This window comes from Acanthaster planci, linkage group LG07 (assembly GCF_054643075.1).
Source record: "Acanthaster planci isolate LZ-2023a linkage group LG07, COTS_SCS, whole genome shotgun sequence".
In the NCBI taxonomy this organism is placed as follows: Eukaryota; Metazoa; Echinodermata; class Asteroidea; order Valvatida; family Acanthasteridae; genus Acanthaster; species Acanthaster planci.
Genome location: NC_141783.1, coordinates 12,514,528 through 12,537,316, shown reverse-complemented (window position 1 = coordinate 12,537,316; position 22,789 = coordinate 12,514,528). Strand labels below are relative to the sequence as shown.

The 22,789-nt window shown below is 40.4% G+C and overlaps 2 protein-coding genes across 4 annotated transcripts in view; one reads left to right on the top strand and one right to left on the bottom strand.

Moving 5' to 3' along the window:
• Positions 1-14,945, top strand: part of LOC110981858 (uncharacterized) — a 29,232-nt gene extending 14,287 nt beyond the window's left edge. For all 3 annotated transcript variants that reach the window (XM_022239842.2, XM_022239841.2, XM_022239843.2), the window contains exons 7-18: positions 208-474; positions 1,086-1,185; positions 1,558-1,733; positions 2,390-2,454; positions 2,711-2,941; positions 3,767-5,907; positions 6,220-6,337; positions 6,535-6,624; positions 7,671-7,871; positions 8,188-8,355; positions 8,797-8,889; positions 9,482-14,945. In XM_022239842.2, coding sequence (XP_022095534.2) covers positions 208-474; positions 1,086-1,185; positions 1,558-1,733; positions 2,390-2,454; positions 2,711-2,941; positions 3,767-5,907; positions 6,220-6,337; positions 6,535-6,624; positions 7,671-7,871; positions 8,188-8,355; positions 8,797-8,889; positions 9,482-9,598 — 3,767 coding nt within the window. In that variant the 3' untranslated portion in view covers positions 9,599-14,945. The remainder of the gene's footprint in view (positions 1-207; positions 475-1,085; positions 1,186-1,557; positions 1,734-2,389; positions 2,455-2,710; positions 2,942-3,766; positions 5,908-6,219; positions 6,338-6,534; positions 6,625-7,670; positions 7,872-8,187; positions 8,356-8,796; positions 8,890-9,481) is intronic.
• Positions 12,818-22,776, bottom strand: dmc1 (DNA meiotic recombinase 1). The gene is made up of 13 exons (XM_022239881.2): positions 22,201-22,776; positions 21,175-21,219; positions 20,870-20,920; positions 20,186-20,281; positions 19,665-19,747; positions 19,190-19,242; positions 18,842-18,956; positions 18,402-18,493; positions 17,972-18,045; positions 17,736-17,850; positions 16,988-17,048; positions 16,400-16,516; positions 12,818-15,602 (listed from the first exon to the last, which is right to left on the bottom strand). Exons 1-13 carry the CDS (start codon positions 22,252-22,254, stop codon positions 15,533-15,535), a joined length of 1,026 nt encoding a protein of 341 aa, XP_022095573.1. The 5' UTR covers positions 22,255-22,776; the 3' UTR covers positions 12,818-15,532.
• Between the last annotated feature and the right edge of the window lie 13 nt (positions 22,777-22,789).

The following is a 22,789-nucleotide window of genomic DNA, read 5'->3' as shown; positions in this document are numbered from 1 at the left end:
GGTTCATTGTATGCTGGGCAAATACCATATGTATGAACGAATAGTGAAAAAAATCGCTGTTTTAACCTTAACAGTCCCAAATCCTCCAATTTCAATACAATTTTACATACACCCTTAATAGTGATAGGGTTAATAGTGATAGTTATCAAATAGTTATCGTGTAAAATTCATATTCCCTAACAAGTTAGCATTGTATTTTTCATCAAGATACTGAATCCAGCTCAGCAGTGACTTCAGGCCTGAGCTACAGAACGTCAGGCCGGTGGGGCACCGTTGACCACTCCCACCACACCCAGTCTTCTGCCACCCTGTTCTTCCCCCTGTCCTTCATCGTCACCGTCGTGACCTCCTTGGTATCAGTCATCACCACCGTGACCTACACCTCCTATACATTTCTTGCCAGGGCTGTCTACGGCTCGTCCACTGAAACCTCAGCAAGCACTGCATTGACAAGTTCTGTGTCCTCTAGAATAGGTAACATTTAAATAAGACTGTTGTCACGTCTTAGCACGGTTCTAGGCAAAAACATTGTGTACTGTTTTACTGCTGTTTTCCCTATTAAAATGCACACGGCTTGAAGCACATTTCTGTTGGACTAACTCAACTGTGCTGAAGTGAGGATATATCCTACTTTTATGGCCAAAAATGGGCTCTTTAATTTTGGGGCCTGTGTCTTTAGCTGTCAACCTGAAAGTCTCTGTTACCGCTAGTGACGTTTATTCATTTCCCTGGGAAGTGTATTGAAGTCATACACCCGTGCATGAGATGAGCATGTCTAGATCATGTCAGAATCGCAATTACGCAAGCAGTGCCTAGCCTTTAATTAGTGTTTAGGCCAGCATTTAGGTGGAGTGTTTTAATGAATGTACATGCATTATTTGAAACGAAAGAGTTGCCATGACTTTATCCTAACCCCCTAGGGTATATATAAGATCAATGAAATCTGAAGTAGGTTTAAATCTGACCAATGCATCTGGGTGTACATGTAAGTTCAGTTTTACAACAGGACTATGAAGGGCTGCCTACTTTATACAGCAGGCTTGACTGTCACTGTATTTCTCCCCATTCTTTCATCCCTCCAACAGCTTTCGCGTGTTCCAACCTGGTACAGCTGACTAGCATAGCAGTGTATCGCTGTGTCACATATCTCATGTGTGTAGACGTCTGGTGGCTCATCTTTACCAAGTAAGATACTGGGATTGTTTTCTAGTTTATTTATGAATCGGCAAGATGATTTCACGATATATTTACCTTTGATGAAGGTAAGAAGCGTACTGGTTCTTATCTGTATGGGTCAGTGCGAAATGTGACTCGCTTAACCAGATAGATTGTGAAAGGTCATTGGTTTTTTATGCCTCGCTTGCAAAGCTGACGGGGCATACTGCGTTTGCCTTGACGTGTGCTTGCGTCTGGGTCTAGGCAAAGATCAAAACAAAGATGGTGGTTTTCCCAGTGGAGATGGTTTTTGTGATGACAAATTAATGTCATGAGTTGAGGCATAAGCTTGGCGGTGCATTTGTGTATGTTAACACATCACCCTCTTTTTTTTTTTTACAGGAGGACAACTTTAGGGCTGCTAGGAGGTTTAGCCTCTTTATTAGGCCTCGGGTCAGTCAGTCAAGCAGGTAGCGCAGCAGCGGCGGCAGCCATGACGCCCGTGATGCTGCGAGAGAAGGAGCGAAAGCGACGATCCTGCTGCTTGTGTCTCTTTCTGCTGCTGGGAACGCTAGCATGTGAGTCCGTGTTGTATCACAGGCATCACATTTCTTCCTTGAGTTCTGACTTGTTCATTTCTTGGGTTCTGACCGATAGCAGATTCAGAGGAGGACACATCTGTGGTGCAACCCACCCCACTGCTAAGTTTTTGCATTGGTTTTTTTCAATTAGTTGGTATTCGTTGTCAGCATGCATACGCTGCATTTACACGTGCAGGTTTCCCTTCCATTTCAGACATCTCTCCTCCTTTTTACCAGTTCTGTCTTACTTCAGAAGGTTGCAGTCCAAATTGGAGAGCTTCGTTTTTGTTATAACTTTAGAAGTCACAATGCATAACCACTCCAAAGACGGGTCATCTTTGGTGTGGATGTTATTCTGCTACATCCTACTGGACATAGATTCCGGTTTCATAACCCTGCAAAGCTCATGAAATTTCCCAGCATGTAGTGCATGCCAGCCTATTTGCGAGTCTTTCCTGTATACCTGAACTAGTAATTATGGATTTGTTATGTACCCACCTGAAGTAAGCTTGAAAAACAAGTCTTTTCTTTGGCTCCAGGACAGTGTTAGATAAACGGTGCTTATAAAAATGAGACGTTTCAAAATTCCCTGAGTAAAGAGCAGAAGCCAGCATTCATAATTAATCTGGAATTTGTTAATCCATCTGTTACAGCTTCTTATTTGTTGTTGGCTGCAGCGCCTTTCTTACTGGCTGCAGTATCAAGTAATGAAACAAAGGTTAGTTTGAATTAAGTAAAGTGTCTCAGATTGATATTGCTTAAAGTACCACGAGTCTAAACTTTTGGTCAGTTTGGCACTGAACCACTCAAAACTGCCCAGCCTGTTATTTAGGGCTTAAATGTCTTAATAATCAATAGCTTTCTGGATTCTCTTGTTAAGGAATACTTTGTAATGTAATGTATGCAGATTCTGATGGACAAGATTTACAAATGAGGTGATCGTCTCTTTACTCCTTCTCCCTGCTGTTTTCCAGACCGACTCCCCTCTTCACCCTGTGGAGGAACAGCTGGGTCTGCTCCTAGGCAAGATGGGAAGCACCTCGGAGGCTGATGGGGATGGGTCCACAGCTGCCTTCATTGCTGGCAGTGGCTGCTTGCAGTGCCTTAAACAGGATGACCTTTTGGCTTTGATAGGGGCCGTAGTCAAGGGTCAACTGAAGGACCTACAGTCAGAGGTCATGTCACAGAAACAGCTGATTTTGAATGTGAGTGAACAGATCTTCCCCTTGTCAAAGTTCAAGAGTTTGTTTCAGCGGTGGACATTTCAATTTTAACTACAGTATTTGTAAGGGTTGTTCTTTTCCTGTGTTCTCGTGTTCAACACTTTCATTTCAGTCCACATTTCCTAAAGTTTTGTAGATTTCCTCAAAGATGAATTGGATTGTTATTCTGATTTTTCTTTACAGTCTGTCGGTTATACAGAGCGTTAACCCTCCTTTGGTTTTACAGCACAAATATGCACGAGTGCCCACAGTCACTCTCTTGCATGTGTTTTGTATATGGAACACAGACATGCACAGGTTCAGTGTGTGCACATTTGGTTGCCAGCGCAAAATGACCCAGGGTCTTTTGTGCACTCTTCTTCACTGCATTTGGTTTACTGCACAATTAAGCACATGAAACAGTGAAGCACAGTTTGTTGGGCAGCAATCTGATATTCCTGTGAGGGAGAGTTGGTGCAGTGCACAACATGACACAGCTGTGCTCTTCAGCATAGGAGGGCTAATGTGATAAACTCTGATATAGCCACAAATCATATTTTGAATTTGGGTCATTTAACATGTATAGATGTTAGGCTGTTACAGTACGAATTGTTATTGGGAGCAGTTAGTTGTTGCAGCCAAGTGCTGGAACAAATAAAGTTATTGGGTCGGTTCATATTCTTGATGGATTGACAGTCTACTGGTCCCTGGTACACTTCTTGGGTCATTCAAATCTCTCATGTCATACAGAAACTTTTAGCTGGAGATGAGACAAAGTTTTTATCTGTGTATAAATTTAATTGCTTGGTCTGTCTGTTTGTTGTTCAGATGCAACAATTAAGGATTGATCAGGAAGTCCAAATTAAGAATCTTCAAGACCAGATTGGCCTTCTGAAGGCTTCACAAGACCGGCCAAATGACCGCACACTCCTCTACCTCAACACAATGGAAGGTCAGCTGACCAGAGTCAAGGGTCAGCTACGCAATCTGCAGCTCAGTCGACTGCAAGGCGAGCGCGACTCAGAGAGGGATGGGCTGGAGAGATCAGCGATCCTTGCGGGACTGAGCAGCGACCTGCAGACTCACGGCAAGGAGGTGGCAAGTCTGCAGACAGAGCTGGAGAGCTTCCGCGAGCAGCAGGTGCTGGAAATGAACAAAGCCCAGCAGGAGGGCAAGGATGCACGCAGGGAACTGCATTCCCTCCATGCCACCGTGTTCTCCTGGGAGGAGAGATTGGCCGTAAATGTCACCTTCCTGGAAACCAAACTCAAGGGGTTACTCAACGACATAGAGCAGCTGAAATCAGATGAGCGTCAGAGTAACGCCAAGCTGGAACAGCTTGTGGAGCGGGTCAACTCCTTTGAGTTGGGATTCTCAGATGTTAAGACTGAGGTCCATACTTTGAGGTCCAAGTTTGGGGACCTCCTTGCTAAGCAAGAGAAGATAGAGAAAACAGAGGCCGTAGATTTATCACTTCAGCTTCTGAGGAACGATTTCGCATCTTCTCGTGAAAAGACTTTGGACTCACTTAAAGAGTTACAGAGCAAATACCAGACACTCAGTGGTTCGCTCGATGGAATGCAGAAAGACATAAAACATGTACATGCATCACTCGGTGATCTTGAAAGCCAGCAAGTCGGAACACTGATATCCGAATTCAAGCAGCTGAATGCTAAACTTGCCAAATTAGAATCAGACTTTAATTCATTGCAGGCTAACTTCTTGACATTACAGGGTACTGCATCCGGAACGGCAGCCACAAATGGATTGGAGGGTCTGCGTGTAAGCATCTCAAAGGCAGAAGAGCAGTTAAATGTCTTCGCAATAGACGTTGATTCACTGAATTTACAGTTAACACAACTAAGGAAGCAATTGGAGGACATAGGAATGAGGCACGAGGAGCACAGATCGCAAGCAGGGGCAACTTTTCAAGATCTTAGGCATGACATGGAGAAGCTAAATGCCAAATCTGACTTGATGGTTAAGCAGCTAGCAGAGGATCTGGGAGCAGGAAGGCTAAGCCAGCCTCTTGAAGGAGACAGGGATCTCCTCACTGAGGTGAACAGCTTAAAAGAATCTCTAACATCAGCCAAATCCCAGATCAACTATTTCGACACCACTCAAATGCAGATGACTCGCACGTTCACAAGCAGCATTTCGGATCTGCGCAATAGTGTCAGTGAGGTAAATCGAGCTATTGAAGATCAAAAAGCTGCCGTGGTTGCTCTCAATTCAACAGTTGTTTCCTTGCAACAAGGACAGGACAGGCTTGGGACGTTTGCAACTCGCAAGCAGCTGGAAGACTTGGAGATTGAAATGACAAACATAAAAATGACAGTCAGTAAACTTGCAGCAGCTCAGAGTGTCTATGCATCAACAGGTGACGTTGAGGCTTTGAAGTCACGGATTAGTGATGTCAGATTGCAAATTGAAACTATGCAAGCCCAGCTGACTGAGATGAGCAACACGTACGTGGGTGAGGCTGCATCGTACACCACCCTTACAGCTGATCTAGCCAAGATGCAGGCTACCATCACGCAGCTCGAGGCGATACTCTACGATGCTGATCACCGACCAATTAATCTCTCGCTCCTGGACTCCAGGATTAGTGCCCTGACCTCGATGGTCCAAGATAATGACAAGAATCTGGCAGCGTTCCTCGCAGACGGCGCCATGAGGGAATCCACCAGCTCAAATGAGGCTGTTGTCACATTACAGCGAGAACTAGCTGCAGTCAAATCGGACACAGATAGCCTGTTGGGTATGTTGTATCTCCAAGGAGCGGAAGGAGAATCAACAAGTGTTGTGGCTGCATTACTGGATCGAGTCACTGCATTGGAGTCCACTCTGGCGGGGATGAAGGCTTCAGGGGTTGGAGCTGGCCAGGACATCAGGTTCCAGAGACTCCAAGGAGACATCAACAGCCTTAAGGAGGACATGATGCGACAAAATGCTCTGCACAGCGCAGGGTGAGTTGGATTCCCGTAGGCTCTCTTTAGGAACTAGTGAAGATGCCATATAGTGTACGTTCAAGAATCAAAGTTATGCAAAGTCTGTCATTGCCTAGGTCATACACAGTGCACAATGCACATCAGTGATTTTTCTACAGAAAGGAACTACATGTTGTGCTTTCACTGCCCAGAGTTAAGTGAACTTCTCGTTTCCAGTCTTTCAGTTTAATTTGTTTGAGCACAAAAACATCAAATTACTGCCAATGTGATTTGGCCCATTAAGAAACTTCCTGATGGAAATGAACTGATTGGGTTTTTTTCTTTTCTTAGTGCTGGTCTGGGTGTTCTTGGAGCCAGCATACAGGATGATATGAAAGAAGCCAAGGCCAACATTACCAGGCTGCAGGTGGATGTCTATAAATGTTGCCAGAACAAGACAGGGCTACTGGTAAGCCTAGTGAAGTCTTCTCTGTGATAATGATCAATTTCGGTCACAATGAGATAAGCTTTATATCTTTGTCCAGAGAATAGTCTGAGTTTGCCCAAATTTCGGCGAACAGCTACTGTCAATTTGCTTTCAAAATTCAAAGGTCCAACGAAAGGGAAACACTTTGGAAATGGAAAGTGGTTACACTTGTGTTTCAGGGCTGGTGGAATTCAGCTTGGTTTGGTGGGAGCCAAGGCTCATCGACTGGCACTGTCAACCTCAGCACCTCTGGAAACATGGACGAAGAGGTAAACGTCAATATGTGAACTTACTGCTGGGGTGCCCTGCTCATTCAGTGAGCTACTGTATGGTCTCTTTTTCTGCCTGTTTGCCTACTCTATTCTTTTGAGTGTGTGGAAATTCCTCATTACTGTACCAGGCTAAAGATATCCAGGGTAATGGAATTCGGAAGGGAAACAGCATATTTGAGGTTCACCTTGAGAGAAAGCAGGCTTGAAGAGGGAGGAAAGCACACCTTGGGCGTCATCCTCCACAAGGACATTTTGCTTGGGAAAAACTATTTGTACATGTAGAGGTTTTGGCTCTGTGCCTGGGGAGATATCTTTAATACTTTTGGGTTAATACACTGTTTTTGTTCTACACCTTTGGATATCGAAGGACTTGGGGGTGATATTCCTGTGTCTTTGGGTGACAATGAACAATTGTTGACCGCTGTGGTGTAGGATATGACATTTTGAACACCCTCAGGCACGCATAGTGCCCTCGACTTGGCCTCGGGGCGCTATGTGTTCTAAACATCGTATCCCACACCACAGAGGTCAACAATTGTTTTTCATACTTCTGTCTTAAGGACTTTATCCAAAGAAACGAGCTCTGAATTTCAGAAGATGATAGGCCTACAGTCAAACTGGACAATTAACGTAACAGGCGTAAACAATATTGTCTGCAAATGCATTGTTCCCTCACTTTTTTAAGTGCGTAAACCTTAATGTGAAACTAGTGGGGGTACCAGTGAGTACATCTATATAGTCCGGTTAGTGGACCCCGCATTACCTTATACAATGCGGAGACAGGAACGAGTCTGTTATGTGAGTGCAATCATTGACAGAATTCCCTGGTAGCCTATGTACAAAACGTATCATGGGTACCATGCAAAACTGACTAAAGGACCGCTCTCGAACTTCCCGAAGCTCTTCTGTCGCGTGTGTGCGTGCACGTACTGTCGGTAGAATGAGATGTCATGTGATCGTTCTGGGCCAATAAATGGACAGTATCCAAGACAGAGGTATGACAGTGGTTGACAAGTGCCTGATGTTTTTAATTGGATATGCAGGCAGTGAGGCACATTGTTCTTAGTGCCTTGAACATGTACAGTGCCGACAAGACTGGCATGGTGGACTACGCACTAGAGTCAGCTGGAGGGAGTGTTATCAGCACTCGGTGCTCAGAGACTCACTACTCAAAGACGGCGTTACTCAGCATATTTGGTATTCCGCTCTGGTACATGGCCAACTCACCACGCACAGTCATACAGGTATCATGAGGTTATGATTATAATTACTCAGAGTAGCCTTTAGAGTACTAATACACTGGTATAATTCTGGAGAGGTTTCCACACACAGTCACAGATGTGTTGCTGGGTTGGAATATGATCTTATTGGGTGGGTACAGCTAAAAGCCTGAAAAAATTAAATAATGAATGAAACAGGCCACTTTCAAATTTGGATTTTTCTTTCCAACGCTCGAAGCTTTACCTGTAATGTCCCGTCACAATATGCCCTGTATTCTATTGGGAATCAAGAAGTCTTTCTCATAATTGGACTATTTACTTTCCTTGGCCCTGCCTGCAGCCTGATGTCCAGCCTGGCAACTGTTGGGCCTTTAAGGGTACCCACGGTTACATGGTCATCCAGCTGGCTGGGATCATCAAACCCAGTGCCTTCTCCATGGAGCACATTCCCAAGTCGCTCTCGCCGACCGGAACAATAGAGAGTGCGCCCAAGGAATTCAGTGTCTGGGTAAGCTAACATTTGGGACAGATGGGTTTCCTCAGGAAAAAAACCTTGCGAACTGCAGGCATCACGCCAGCGTTGTTGTCATGGCCTTTTAAGACCATCATGAGACTAAAACACGAGTCCTCCATTCCGAGTTGTTACAGTGTGTTCAAATGAACTACAACCAAAGTGTTCCTTTATCAGTGTTTTCCCTGTTACTTGTGACTGGTCTTGTGATGGGATCGCCCACAACATTTGTCACTTTGTCTCCCAATTATCCTGTTCAAAAACGAAGAGTCTGCCAATGGAAAAAGAATGTTGTGGTGTTTTGGTTGATTCCCAGAATACCTGAAAGATGCTGTAGAGGAAACCTAGTGCAGAGGTCCTACAATTAATCCCATTATTCCATTGTAGAAGGAATTTCTGAAGCGCATTTAAAGTGTCTTTTCACTGGATGGATCTCAGGGTCTGCAAGATGAGGAAGATACCGAAGGCGTGCTGCTTGGGGAGTACATCTATGACCAAGACGGTTCACCGCTGCAGTTCTTCCCTATTGAGGTAACGTTGGGCTGTTGTGAGTCAGTGTCATTACCACTGGGCGTTCAAGAAACAAGGGAGTCAAAACAGGAGAGGACAGTTCAAAGGTTGAAGTGAGATGGTGGAGTACTCTGGGGAACCAACCAGAGAAGAGGAGGTTTTCAAAACAGTTGCAAAATATTTTTGACTTTTCAGTTTCTATTCTGAGAGACCTGTATCTTGTAAAGGAATAACAAAGGTGTGCTTTCAACAGCTTACAAACTTTTGTTAAAGATATCCTGTGAGTTGTGCAGTGAAACAGGTGCTCTTGAAATTGTCAACAAGGTTTGGGATGCAATTAAGGACGACAAAAGGGAATGGGGCAGAAAGAACAACTGTCGTTCCGAAGAAACATCCATCCAAGTCCAAGTCAGTTTTCTTGGAAATTAAGATGATTTGCCTCATCCAAATAACACTCCATAACCTAATGTAGTTGGAGGTTGAACCCTCCCACCCCATGACCCGTGGACCCTGTGCATGGTAGTGAACATCTTAAAACACTCTGGTGTGATTTGTTTTTAATCACAATGACGTCAGTGTTCCTTTTTTTTCTGTTTCCCTGCAAATGGTACAGAAAAGTGATGTTGAGCCCATACCGGTCGTGGAGCTCAAAATCCACAGTAACCATGGCAACTTGGAATACACCTGCCTGTACCGCTTCCGAGTGCACGGCACGTTAGATCGACGATAGCCAAGCTTGCAAGGCAATGTATCCCCTCAAGGTATGTCAGTTTGTAGTTAACCTCGGGAACACGAAGTGGCAGCCCCGGTGATGATTGCTTCTTGGAAAATCTGCATCACTGCAGAGTTTTTCAAAGGTATCTTGTGAATCATACGAAGGCATTTTTTCTCTCTAGAATTATGTGTCACTGTGCAGAATGAATTTGTGAAACACACTTCTGTTTAATTACAAACAAAAGGCCAATAAAATTGGTTTCGAATCCTGTATATATGTACAGTATTACTGAAATGAAACCTTTTAAAAATCACTGAAGGTAGATACGACAGTGACTGTTAAGTGGGAATGTAAATATATAAATAGTGAATGTAAATAAGTGAATGCCACGCATCCAAATAGTTCTTCCTGAAAGATTTCCTGAGAGGTATTTTGAGTATATTTTGTATGTGTGTGGTTTATATTCAAGGTGCATATAAACTTTGGGCATTTATTTAGACGAAACTCAATTTCTGTACACTGCTTTGTGCATTTAAGTAGAAAAAATAATACCAAAAAGCTAGGATGAGTTCTGCCGTTAACATTTGCTAAGATATAAGAGAAAAGTAAAGACAATCCATAAGACGTGTCGATGTGTACTGTCCGCACCTGTCAAGAGCATCAACATGATACTAGTGGTCAATAGCAAGAAGTAGACAATAGTCTAGACTATTGATAGGCACTGGCATCAGTATTAGCTATTACATATTTAGATGGGGTTTATTTTTGTGTCCAGTGACAAGTTGCACCGGTGCTGGCTTTGCCCTGAGCCCAGGTATAATGGCACTTAGTTAAGGTGTAACTTAAGCACATAACGCATACAACCACCATTCCAAGTCAAATGGAAAAATATGGAGAATTTGCACAAAGCTCGTCAGCACAGAGTCCTTAACCATAGGACCATAAGTAATCATGTGCAGAGTAATCCATAGAGCTTTATCGTGGGGCGGCCATCTTATTTTCTCTACCTAAAATGTAAGGGTGCACCACTTGAAATAAATCCCCATACTTCACAAATATTTAAAAAATACAACTCTCACAGGTGTTCAGGCTGCGCAGAAAAATGATGTTCCACATGTTCTCTTTCATTTTCCTTTCAATTTTCGGGGGGGGGGGTTGACCAATGAATTTTGAGAAATTTTCACCAGAAGCAGACCACCCCTAAAATGCAGAAAATGTCCCTGTCCAGAAAAGTAGCCATTTTGAACAACCATCCCTCTGCAAAATGGCTCAAATAGTGCCACTTTCGGACCCGATTGCATTCAAATTGCTCAGAATTGGAAGTCTGGCCCAGAGGTTCAGTCTCATATTTCTTCAATTCCTCTGTTCCATGGCTCTCAGGACCCTCTAATATAGAATATTTTGAGTGTATAACTTTTATTAATGAGCTCGGCGGATGTATTTCTGGCCTAAATAGGAGGGTGTACCCGCAACCAAAATGAGGCTGAAAGAAAAAAATAGTCTTTTCCCTTTTATCAAGGTGTTACTTTTGTTATGTGTTAAAGGGGGGGGGGGCAGGACAAACATGGCAGCATCATGATAAAGGTCCTCATAGTAAACAGTGTGTTGAAAGAATGTACATACACAGGGTAGCAAGCCATGGCCTGCAATGGTATCTGTGAATTGTGCAAGCTTGGATGTGATGATAGATACAGGGCATTCCCCTAGAACAAATGACCAGTACATTGATTTGTTTTAAGAATGTGTAAAGTTATTTAATTTTGTTTCATTGTAGGCCACAAGTATAGTTTCATTTTAACATTTATATAATGTAATTAAAGCAGTCAGCCAAAGTCTAGAGAGATTGATGTGCTGTTGGGAAGTGATAGGAAGTATGATAGAGATTTGTGTAGTGACTTGACTTTATATAAAAGAACAAATATTTGTTTCTAAAGGTGCCTTTGTTAGGGTTGAAATACATTTAATTCTGCCTTTGGTGATTTTCCATGTTCAGCCTCAACAAATAATAATTTGTTGTAGTTGAATAATTTGTAGTCTGTGTATTTATAACTTAGCCTCTGTGGAATGAGAAAAGGTGCAAAAAATCCCCAAAATGAAAAAAAAAATGACTGAAATCTGAATTTAATCAAGACCCTATAGGAAACTGTACCGGCCAAGTTGTTCATTGAATTGCTAAAGTCCCTGAAATCACTTTTGAGAATCAAATTGGCTCGTTTCTTTCTTTCTTTTTAAATACAGACCAGTTTTGGTTCATTATCAAAGAACACTGTATTTGTAAGCATACCTTGCCAGAAGAGGTCATTTTTACATTAAATTTTTTTTTCCATATTTCAAGCTAACAAACACCACTTTTTTTTGCAAAAAAAGACTGCAAAATAATTACAAGGAAACTGCGCAATTGAATATGGGTTTTGAAAGCTTGCAGGCATTTTGTAGAAATACCATCTGAATTTTTGTGGCTCATTGACCATATCTAATGGTCCTTTGCTGCTATCCAAGATGGAGATACTTTAGTCGTTGTTGCACAACATTAATATTGAGAACGATGCTTGCCTTACATTGTTGCAGTTATCATAACAAGGAACTACCTATTTAAATGGTCTGGCCAGTTCCTTTCACTACTTTGAACATGTATAGTTGAAAATCATATGCTCTATGAGGGTAGAATTTATCGATGCGTTAGCTTCATAGTACGTGTATGTCATCTTCCAGTTTTACCCTTTACTAATAGATCAAGGTGGGATTTTTTGGGGGGAGGGGTGATTTACCTTATTAAAACCTCTTTTTTGTGTTTGTGCAACAAATCCAGTGCCCCTGAACATCCTGAAGTTTACAGGGGATGTATAAGAGTCAAGACCATCGAGACCATGTCAAGACATTGTAGTCGAGACCATCAAAGGGTCAGGCCCATTATCAGTCACATGTAACTGTGAATAATAACATAATGTTATGTTGTTCGTTTGAGTTGCTTGTGACTGATTGAGACTGGAGGTCTTACGTTGGTTTTACTCTGGTCTTATGATTGACTTAACAGGACAACTGTTCTGATAAAAGTGCATAATTCATATGTACAACACATGTACAGAATTGAACCGCGCAGAAAGAGAAATTTGACAGCATTTCTCAATTTTGCAGAAGAGCTCTGTTGTATCATTGTGACTTGAACTTGTTGCTTTGGTTTATCAAAGCTGTTTATCTGATAATTGGCAATATTTATGGACAGTCCACTGCATATTTGGGTTATTAGTCTGAGGTATTTATTTGGACTTCTCCCAGCTTCTCCAAGCGCAACCCCTGACAGTAATCTAGTGGTGCTATGTATGGACTTATGGTCCTGAAATGAAAGCAAAGTCTGAGTTTGTTTTCCACATGAAGCCCATGCATGTGGTAACAATAACAACCATTTGAAAGGCAGGCAAATCTGAAATAAGATATGGGTTACATTTTGAAATATTAATGTAATCAAAAGGTGATTCTTTCCCAAATAAAAAAGAGAATATTACTTTTCATGAAGCTAGGCATGTTAATTTAAAATGGAGAGAAAATCTATACTAAAATTTACCGAGATTTACTCAGTTAGCAATGTAAATAAAGGATATAATTTGTCGATATATGTAAAAGGGTTGTGCTTTGTGCAAGTAAAAAAAGGACAAAAACTTTAAAAGAATGTTTTTGATGATGTTGAAATTCATTTTGAAATATGTTTGTAGTTTTCAAAGTACATCGTTGAATGTTTTTGAATTATAAATAAGTCTTGCAAGTAGAATAAGCTGGAAAGAATGTTGATTGGTTTGTAATTAATCTTATTTTGGCAGAGGATCACAAAGGTTTTAGAGGAAGTCATGGAGCAGTACAAGAGTTCAGATTCTTTTTTGTAATTTGGATTTAGCAGCTCTTGTTAAAAAATGTAATTAATAATATTAGGCCAAACAAAAAAATAGTTGTGTTTCCTATTACACTGGAAAATAAATTAGGGTGGTTGGTTGGGTAGAATTTTTGTTACTCTAAATTTTTATAGCCCAAATAATTAGGGTAAGATGATTTTTTTGGGGGGGGGCATATATTTGTATCACGTACTAAGATTAATGCTGTACATGTGCATGTCAATATTATGTATCAGCACTGTGACTGAGGAGTAAAGCAGCTGGTTGTTGAAATACAGTAACACAAGAGCTGTCCATCTCATGCAAATAAAAAATTAAAACAATACAATGTACAGGACGATATACACAAAATTGTAGGTTGGGTTGGGTGACCAGAAACACAGCTATTTTTTTGTTTGGCCTTAGGTTATCACATTGTTTGCTACCGTGCATTGAAAATGTTCTGCAGCACATTTATTCAAGCATGCCTTCCACTGTGAAGTGCTGTTGACCTTGCAATAATTAAATGCCAAAAAACAGATGTAAAAAGTTTGCTCAGAAACGAACAAATGTCTTTGTTCCCAAATATATACCCATGGAAGTTGAGCCAAAGGTAATATTAGAATTGCATGTACTTGTATGTCCTAAGCCTTTTTAAATTCTAGGACACATAATACGCAGAATTTTTATTTTGACATTTAAGACCAGCGCTTCTTGTTAAGGGAATAAGAGTGTAATAGAGAGATTTACTTGCATAAAAACAGCTCAATCGCTCTTTGATTCCATTCATGTTTGGTGACAGTCCAAGCAAATAAGAATGATCAATCTTGCATCCTGTTGTGTGAAACATCCCTCTAGTCATGTGGTGTGTGCTTCATGCAGTAAAACTATCGGTCACAGGATGTACTGGTTGACATGGCATACAGCGCAGCCACACCAGCAGGTGTAGATCCTAGGGGGGCGACCCCTCCCCCACCCTGACACCCTCCAAAAGAATAAATCAGTGAAATAATTATAGTAATTCGAAAAAACACAAGTGTTAGGGTTATTATTTATACATCAGTAACAAAGTAATGCTTTACCTATGTGCCCGCCTGTTTGCAATTAAAAGGGGGGCCCCTGAACCCCTCCCCGAAAAAAGTTCTTGGATCAGCCACTGATCAGTGTTAAGTGAAATGTTGACTCTTTGATATGGCCACATTTGACAGGAGTCAAAATTTCATATGAAACTGGAAAAGTGTTTAAAACCAGTTGATACTTTTATCAGCATTTTAGAATCAATCGTTCATTACATGTACAAGGTTTCTAATGTACAAGGTTTCTACCAATAGGAACAGATTACCTGGCTGAGGTATTTACAAACTGTTTTTCTGTGAATTATGCAGGGGTATTTATAGGGTGCAGTACGACTTAGAGATTAGCTCCAAAGACAGTCTTTAAAAATCACAAATTTTGTATGTGTTGTTCATATGTTATTAAAGAACCATCTTGTGAAACAATTTGTCGATTTCCTTTGGTGGCGTGAAGAGTTGATATTTGTGTCACTGCACCAGTTGTGCATGGTAGACTGGAGGTACGACACATCAGAGATCATGGGCCGCTGGATTATCTGTGCGTTTTGCATTACAAGTGTCCAAAGCCCCTGTGGTTTAACTCTGCCTACAGCAGCAACAAGCTTAATTATTGGTCCAGGATAGTGCGCTGAAACTAAAGTCTGCTTCCATCAATTTGAATTCATTTGTATTAAAAAAGTAAGTACGTAGCAGTTTGGGTAAGATTGCTGTTTGAAATAGCTGCCTAAATTGAGATTTTTTATATTATGTGATAATAAAATACATGTGTATATATTATGATTATTTTATTTACAGGTTGTTTTAATAAGAATGCCTAATTTGAACAAATTTTGGAAGGAAATGCTTACTGCTTGCATATCATACTCAGGAATCTCTCTCATCCAATTAATGAAACTACCCTTCAAAGTTTAAAAAGTACTGGTTTCAAAATTCAACAATTAAATGCGAACATGTTTGAAGGAAAACCAACCCCTTTGGAAGAAGTGGGAAAGCTTGCCATATTTGCAAGCCGTTTACTCCTTCGCATCAACAACACCACCAGCTGAGATGGCAAATGTGGCTTCATTCTCAGGCATGTCAGGACTGAAATGAGGATTGTTTTTGTCAACTTTGAATTAATAAGAAATAATAATTGAAAATTTATAATGCACCGTTTCCATAAAAATCAGGGATGAGACTTTTCAGCTGATCTCAGCTTCTTTTGTTTTGGATTTCAGCTTTTTTTCCCTCACTGGCTGTGTACAAAAGTGTATGAGATTTTCAAAGTTCAGCTTCTTTTTTCAGCTGTTTTTTAGCTATTTTTATCATTAGTCAATCTCATCCCTGAAAAATGGTAAACGGCACAGTACAAGTTGATGTAAAAGTAATTGATTTAAGAAATGAAAGAATAAATGAATGAATGTCACCACGCTAGTACCCAAACCGTAGTACGGGGATATGTCTCCTGCCAACAGGGAGAATAATAATATTGAATATTAAGATTTCAAGGTTGCATATGGTTAGATGATGAGGCAAATCCCTGTGTGAGACATGCATTATTTCTAGACGTACTGCAAAGCACCCAAAATTAGCTGTCTAGACTGCTACGAACCATGACCTTTTACAGAGTCTGCCATGTTGAATTGAAACACGGAGAATTGCTTAAAATTGGAATCTTCAGAGACAATATGAAAGTAGACTTAAAGGTCATGTGTGTCAAAACTTATAAAGGTCCAAGCTGAAGGATTTTTTCAGTGCCATCAGCCTGGACTTGACAAGTCTTGGGTCAAGTCTTGGGAGGAGTGCAGTTGGGCCTAGACTTGAGACCATCACCAAGCTTTAGAGTCTGTTGGAACATTTCTTCAATATCTTGATGACCCTGCTGTATATATCCTGCCTACCTGTCGTATATCTTGGCAATCCTGAGCTCTCCACGTCCTTTCCTGAGACTCAGCCTTGTGGTGGAGGCATGAGCCAAGATGTGGCCTCCGATTGGCTTCTTGGGGTCAGCTTGGAAACTGGAACAAGTGAGAAGGGTGCATAGGTCATTGAGAAGTCAAACCCCTATGCTGAATTTTGTCCTTTTCAGAGAATTTCAGTGAAGTTTACTTAGCTATGAATGTGCCATGCAATTATTAAAATCCTGTACAATTTGGCCTTGGTGACTTCAGTTACGTATTTTGAAATAATACAGAAGTAAAACCTCATAGAAGAAAATTACACCTCATTAAATGTGTCATTGGTTAAAATCTGGATTTCAGCGTGTTGAAAATGGACCCACCAAAGTAAGATTCAAAGAACTTTATATATGGATATATTTTAATTAATGATTTGAAATTTTTGCTGGCTGCACTTTATAACCTGTGAACTTATTGATGGGATTACACATCGCTCAAAACAGTCATTTGGTACAAAATTCAGACGAACATGGAAATCATTTAGCCATTCTCTGATCCCCTTTTTGGAACCTGTCTTATAGTGTTATTTACCTCATTGTAGCACCAGGATCTGCTGTCATCTGATTGGTCACAAATACAGCAATATTGTACTCTGGTAGCAGCAATTAAATAATAAGTTGAAAACAAAAATTGAAAAAGTGTACGGATATACATGTACTAGTCTTCTTGATATCGGAATTAATCAAGCTAATTGAAAAAGTTGTCTTCACCTTTCACAACTGAAAATTAAATTTCAGATGTGATCAGCAAATCTCTGATTCAAATGAGATCATGTTCTAGATTGACAGCATTAGGCTCTTAGCCAGTTTAAAGATCAATACCAAAAGTTGGGGAGTGTAGATCCCTTTAATAGCAAACATCAAAAGTTGCACAAAGTATCGAGTATTAGCAAAGACTGCTGTAGGCTGGTAACGTTTGTGATCTTGTGAAATTCTGTTTTATGCTATCAAGATAAAATGTAATGAAGCAAATGCTTTAAACTGTAAAAAAAACCACATAACATAAACACCAAATTTAAAACTGTACCAGAAACTTTTAAAGGAGACTTGTCAGGAGCATTTTGTTGGGCAAGACCTGTCTACAGTATTCAATATGTGTTATCATTGGTTTGGCGCGAATGAGCCCAAACCAAAAACCTGAGCTTGCCCTGTGTTTGATGACAATATCAGATATCCAACTAATTGGTGGGAGACTCTGCTCTCCCCCTCCCTCTACCATGATCCCTTCCCCCACCTCTTCCCTCACACTGACCACTGACCCGTCACTGCCCGCCACTGACCTTCAGATATCTTCTGTAGCTTGGACAGCATCTGTGCCAGTTTCTGCTGCCTGTCGGCCAGTTCCCCTCGGCCACTAAAGTCCACTCTAAACAGGGCCATGATGGAGTCAATGATCTACAATGGAAGAAGTGCAAGTGAAGAAATGAACCTCCAACTGATGAGAAAAAAATTCATTTGTCTAGTGAGAGAAGTATGTAGAAACCGTACAAATTCTCAAAAGGAATTGAAGTCTCACCAGTAGTTTGAAGACACCTGGTTCTTCATGGAACTTGGCCGCAGCAAAGTCAAGAAGTTCAAACTGATGCTCACCTGTACTTCAAAGAATGAAAAAAGGAAAAAAGAATGTCCTAGCTTTTACCCCCCAAATCACCCCTCAAAACAAAAGCCCCAAAAACTTTTGAAAGGGAAAATAATCCCCTAAATTGTGTGTGATGGCTCAAAAACAAGTTGTAAGAAGTTTGCTGACGGGTATCATCAACCAAAAGTAGGTCTAACATCATGATGCTGATATCTGGCCATTTACTTCTCTGTAAAATGCCTTTTGCAAACTTTTAAAATCTCTTTTCATTTCTGTACATTCCTTTAAATATATTTTACTATCTACTGAGGCATCAAAGGATGGTTGAGAGTTTCCTCGAGGGAAACGTATGCTACCATCTCCTCACTTGTATACGCCCTGGCGTACAAGACATTATCCAGCATTGCTCCGTGATCAAGGTTGAAACGGTCAGCTATATCACGCAATCTGTCTGGCCGACTGAATAAATATATTGAAAGGAAAAAAATGACAACGCTTTTTAAATCTCATGTCTCAGGAAAATAGTGTCCCATTTCAGTATTAAGGGACTGCAAATGTGAGGAAGTGAAAGCAGAACACCCTACAGTTTGGTCAGGATATTTCCACATAAGGGACAATTTTTTTACCTTCACCGAATATTATTTCAATGAAGTTCTCAGTGGTATTTGAACATTTCACTGGAAAAACTTCAACTTCCGTCAAACCAACAACCAGTGCCCAAATGACTATGAGAACATCTACTCAACTGCCTCTTCTAGCTTGGCAATGCAAACTGACATTTTAACCCTATCATGTACGTTTGGATACAATGTGTTTTCAGTGTCGATGAAGACTACTTTTCCTCCAGGGTAGTTGTTAGCTCCAGGTAGCTGTGTTGTAATGCACAGTGTGTGTGACAGCTGAGTCTTGCCAGTACGGAACTCTGGAAGAAACAAAATAATACACAAACACACAGATATTCTCAAATGCTGTGATCCATTGTACCCTTTATGTATAGATTTAAATCAAACCATGTAGGAAATGCAAATGAATACAATCGTGATTGAACATTTACTTTGCACATTTATCTAAACATTTCATTCGGATAAACCTACCTACCCAGGAAGCGCTGCTTCTAAGTAATTCAAAAGTGTCATGAAATTATTGACGACTAACCTCCAAAAGCTTCAGTGATGGCCATGCTCTCTACGCCCCCTCCAATTAGTTTGCTGAAAATAAACAGGCAGAGTGCAACAACTGGGGTCCCAAATACAAAAATTATTCATAACAATTACATGAAAAATGTAAATATACTTAATTAATTCATAACACTTGTCTTATTTTGAGACATATTGTCTGCATAATACGAAATTGTATATTGCTTGGAAATTATAATTTTTTAGCACTCAACATTTTCTCTTTGTGGTCCAAGCTGTGTCTTTCATTTTGCAGTTTTGAAATTGAAACTTATCTTTGTGTACGCAACTTTAGCATTCAACAGAAAATCTGTCTTCAACTCTGTAGACTAGAGATAGTTGTGCATTTATTTCACCACCCGTGACCTAGAGTTTTTCTGCCAGAATTCAGTGGGTCTGAAAAGGATTGCAAAGTACACAAAAATCTGTAGCCATTAAGTCTTAAAATGTCTTACTCAAGTTCTGAGCTTCCTGTTGTGATGCGGAAACAGTTCTTGCGTTTGGAGCTGTACTCTAGGGCTGTTATGAATCCATGCGCCTGATGATATAAATGTAAATCTGAATTCATGTACACAGGAGTACACTTTAGGTCAGCACTGTTTTGCTAATGGCTTCCTTTCATTTAGCTACATTGCCTATGCAATACTTTTCCTTCCCCAGTAGTACAATAGAGGGTTTGCATAGCTGCCATCTTGCAGGCCAGTGCTTTTTTTCCACAGGGTAATTAAGGAGATTTCCCTGTGGAACAACAGAACTGCCCTGCAAGATGGCTACCATGCAAAGCCTCTATAACACTGAAGTCACCCCAGCATTTGTAGATTCACAACTAAATACCAGTAGCCCTCTTCTGAGGTCCCAGGGGGATTCATGGATTTATTATTGATTGCCAACTTCGTCTTGAGCAGAGTATACTTAATTAAGTTTTCCATCAGTGTAACTTTTGAATATGATTGTCCAAAGCGATTCTTCCACTTGCCTCCAGTTTGGCAGCAGCTTCTTTAATCTTTTCCATCTTGGCCTCAGAGATGCCTTTAATTTCACACATTCGCTTCCGGGTTGTCATCTGGATCCCCTGAGCAGAGAATTAGAACAGATAAACTTGCCTAGCAGTAGAATTTTTGCAGCAGGTCAGTAGCTATATTTTATTCTTTTTCTGTGAATGTTATTTCTGCACATATGATGTCAACAGGAGGCTCAACTTGATAGTTACATCATTTATTATTTAGTTTTTTGGGAGGGTTATATCAAGACCCTTTCAAATTTTATCAAATTGTATGTTTTTCTGGCATACACCTCCTTGTCTTGAATCAAGGGTGGATAAGGGACAATGCCCCCTCCCCTTAAAAGAGCCTCTTTTGACAAATAATGAGAGAAAGGTAATTTGGTGGTATATTTTATTTCCCTTCTTTACAAATACATGTAAGAAGCCCCAAAAGCCACATCCCTCAAAAAAGTCAAATAACATTCCATGAAAAAGTGCCCAATTTGTTTATCCCCCCCCCAGAAAATTTGGTTCTGGATTAATCCTCACCTAAGCTAGTCAAAATTGAAATTAAAACAAAATGAATAGGGGATATTCTAAAACAGAATCAAAGCATTCAAAACCATTTTCCTAGATATTTTAAAATACTGAATAACAGCATTCCATGATCTAACTTACTTTTATAGTACAAATTCCTGCAGACTTTAACTTCTTAATATCAGCCACATTCTAAAAACAAATAATATCAAGAAATGAATCACAAGGTCACACATCTTGTATTTGTTAATCAATGTATGGTTTTTGCTCATCAAAACAATACCATCAAGTGGACATACATGTATTTCATCCCCCCCAAATTCTACAACTTTTTGAATGTTCCCCTTAAATGGTTCACTCTGCAGTAACCTTTACTGAGCGATCATCCTGGAGCAAACAATAGAAATGCTTAACAATGACTCTGGACTTATTTATAGTATACTTACAATACCATGATTTTGCAGGAGATCTATGTCTTGGAAAAATGATTCCTGGAATTAAAGCAAAGATTGTTGATGTTTTTACATGTGTGGTAATTATGTGATAGGTTGGAGTGATAGGCCTTCACAACAGAGAAGTTGGACTTAGTAATTTAACACAGTGACTGGGTAAGCTAGGCAAACAGTCTCCAATTCAATCAAGCCGGTCTCTGGACCTAAGTTTCATTTCAGCAAGTGTAAAGTAGGCAAAGGCCTTGGCCCATACCATTTTTTCTTTCAGTCATTTTTAACATAAAAAACTTGTAAGGTCAAAAGTAGGCCAAAAAGAAAACGTTTAGAGTTTGGCTTTTTGCAAAATAAGATGGCTGCCTGTTTCCAAGTTCCATCGCCTGGGCCTAGCTGCCTAGGCGTGTGCACAATCATGACAATTTGCAGCCATAGCCATACGCAGACATTCGAAGACATGTTTGAATTGGAGATGACACTTTCACCAGCAGAGTCTGACATCAGCATGATTAGGCCTAGGGCTAGTTCTGACTTGCCAGTTTTTCATTTTCTGATTGGTCATTTGACATTTTTGCTGTTTTTAACCAACTTTTTCAAAAATTAAAAAAGTAAATTGGCTTAGGGCTGAAATAAAGCAGCTCCCAAAAATAAAAAAGGATTGGAAAACATTTTTACTTGCTTAATTTGGGCTAGTGATATTAGGCTACGAAAACCATCAAAAGTTCTACATGATGTAGGCCTAGGCCCTTATTTTGTAACACCAAAATGTAGGCCTGAACATGCTTAAAAAAAGGGCATGTTTACAAAGAAAAAAAGGGTCTCTAATTTACTGTTTTATTATGCTTAGCATCTCTAAAATGACTAAATACAAGGGGCCAAAAACAAGAAGAAAAACACCTTGGACCCTAGCCTAGGGTCTAAAAAATAAACTTAATTAGGGCCTAGGGCTAGGCCTTGGCCTAGGGGCTTATGCTAATTAGGGCACAGGCTATGGCATGCTTAGCCTTAGGCCTATGCTTAACTTACTTCATCATCCAACTCATCGTCTATGTTCTCTTCCACCACCTGATCCTGCAGCATTGTTGCCAGTGATGTCTAATGTTAGTTGTCCACCCAAATTTGGAACACGTCGACTTGAACTTAACAGCTTAACATGCTTGAGTTGAAGTTTAAATCAACTGATCTGGAGCCTGTGGAGGAGGCGATTTTCTTCAAATCTTTTTTTCAAGTTTCAGAATACCAACTGATAGTGATAGGCATACGAGCAGAAAATATGGTCTGACTAGGCCTAGGGGCTATAGTTTTTCTTCAAACAAATCAAGTAGACACTTGACTCCTGACGTGTCGTATCATTGGGTAGGCAGGAGCATTGACCTGTGCACTTTTTTGTACAGTTTTTGCCTAGGCCTATTCGCGCGTTTTTACAAGGTCATTACACTTTTGACCTCTTGAATCAACAAATCTCCACAGTACAGGCAAAATAGTCTTTTTGATTGAAATTAATGAATTGTTTTCCGAATAGATGATGGAGTGTAAAAGATTATTGTGCTTGTAGCGGCGAGAATTTTCAATGGTTGAGCATTTATCATACATGCCATATATTTTGCCGACAGAA

Bases quoted from the DNA above. Each gene is read 5' to 3' on its own strand.
- dmc1 (XM_022239881.2), bottom strand. From the start codon at position 22,254: ATGCTGCAGGATCAGGTGGTGGAAGAGAACATAGACGATGAGTTGGAT. The intron at 18,957-19,189 runs GTTAGTCGTCAA...TGTTTCTTCCAG, and splicing joins CATCACTGAAGCTTTTGGAG to AGTTCCGTACTGGCAAGACT. The intron at 17,851-17,971 runs GTGAGACTTCAA...CTTCCATTGTAG, and splicing joins CAGGTGTCTTCAAACTACTG to ATCATTGACTCCATCATGGC.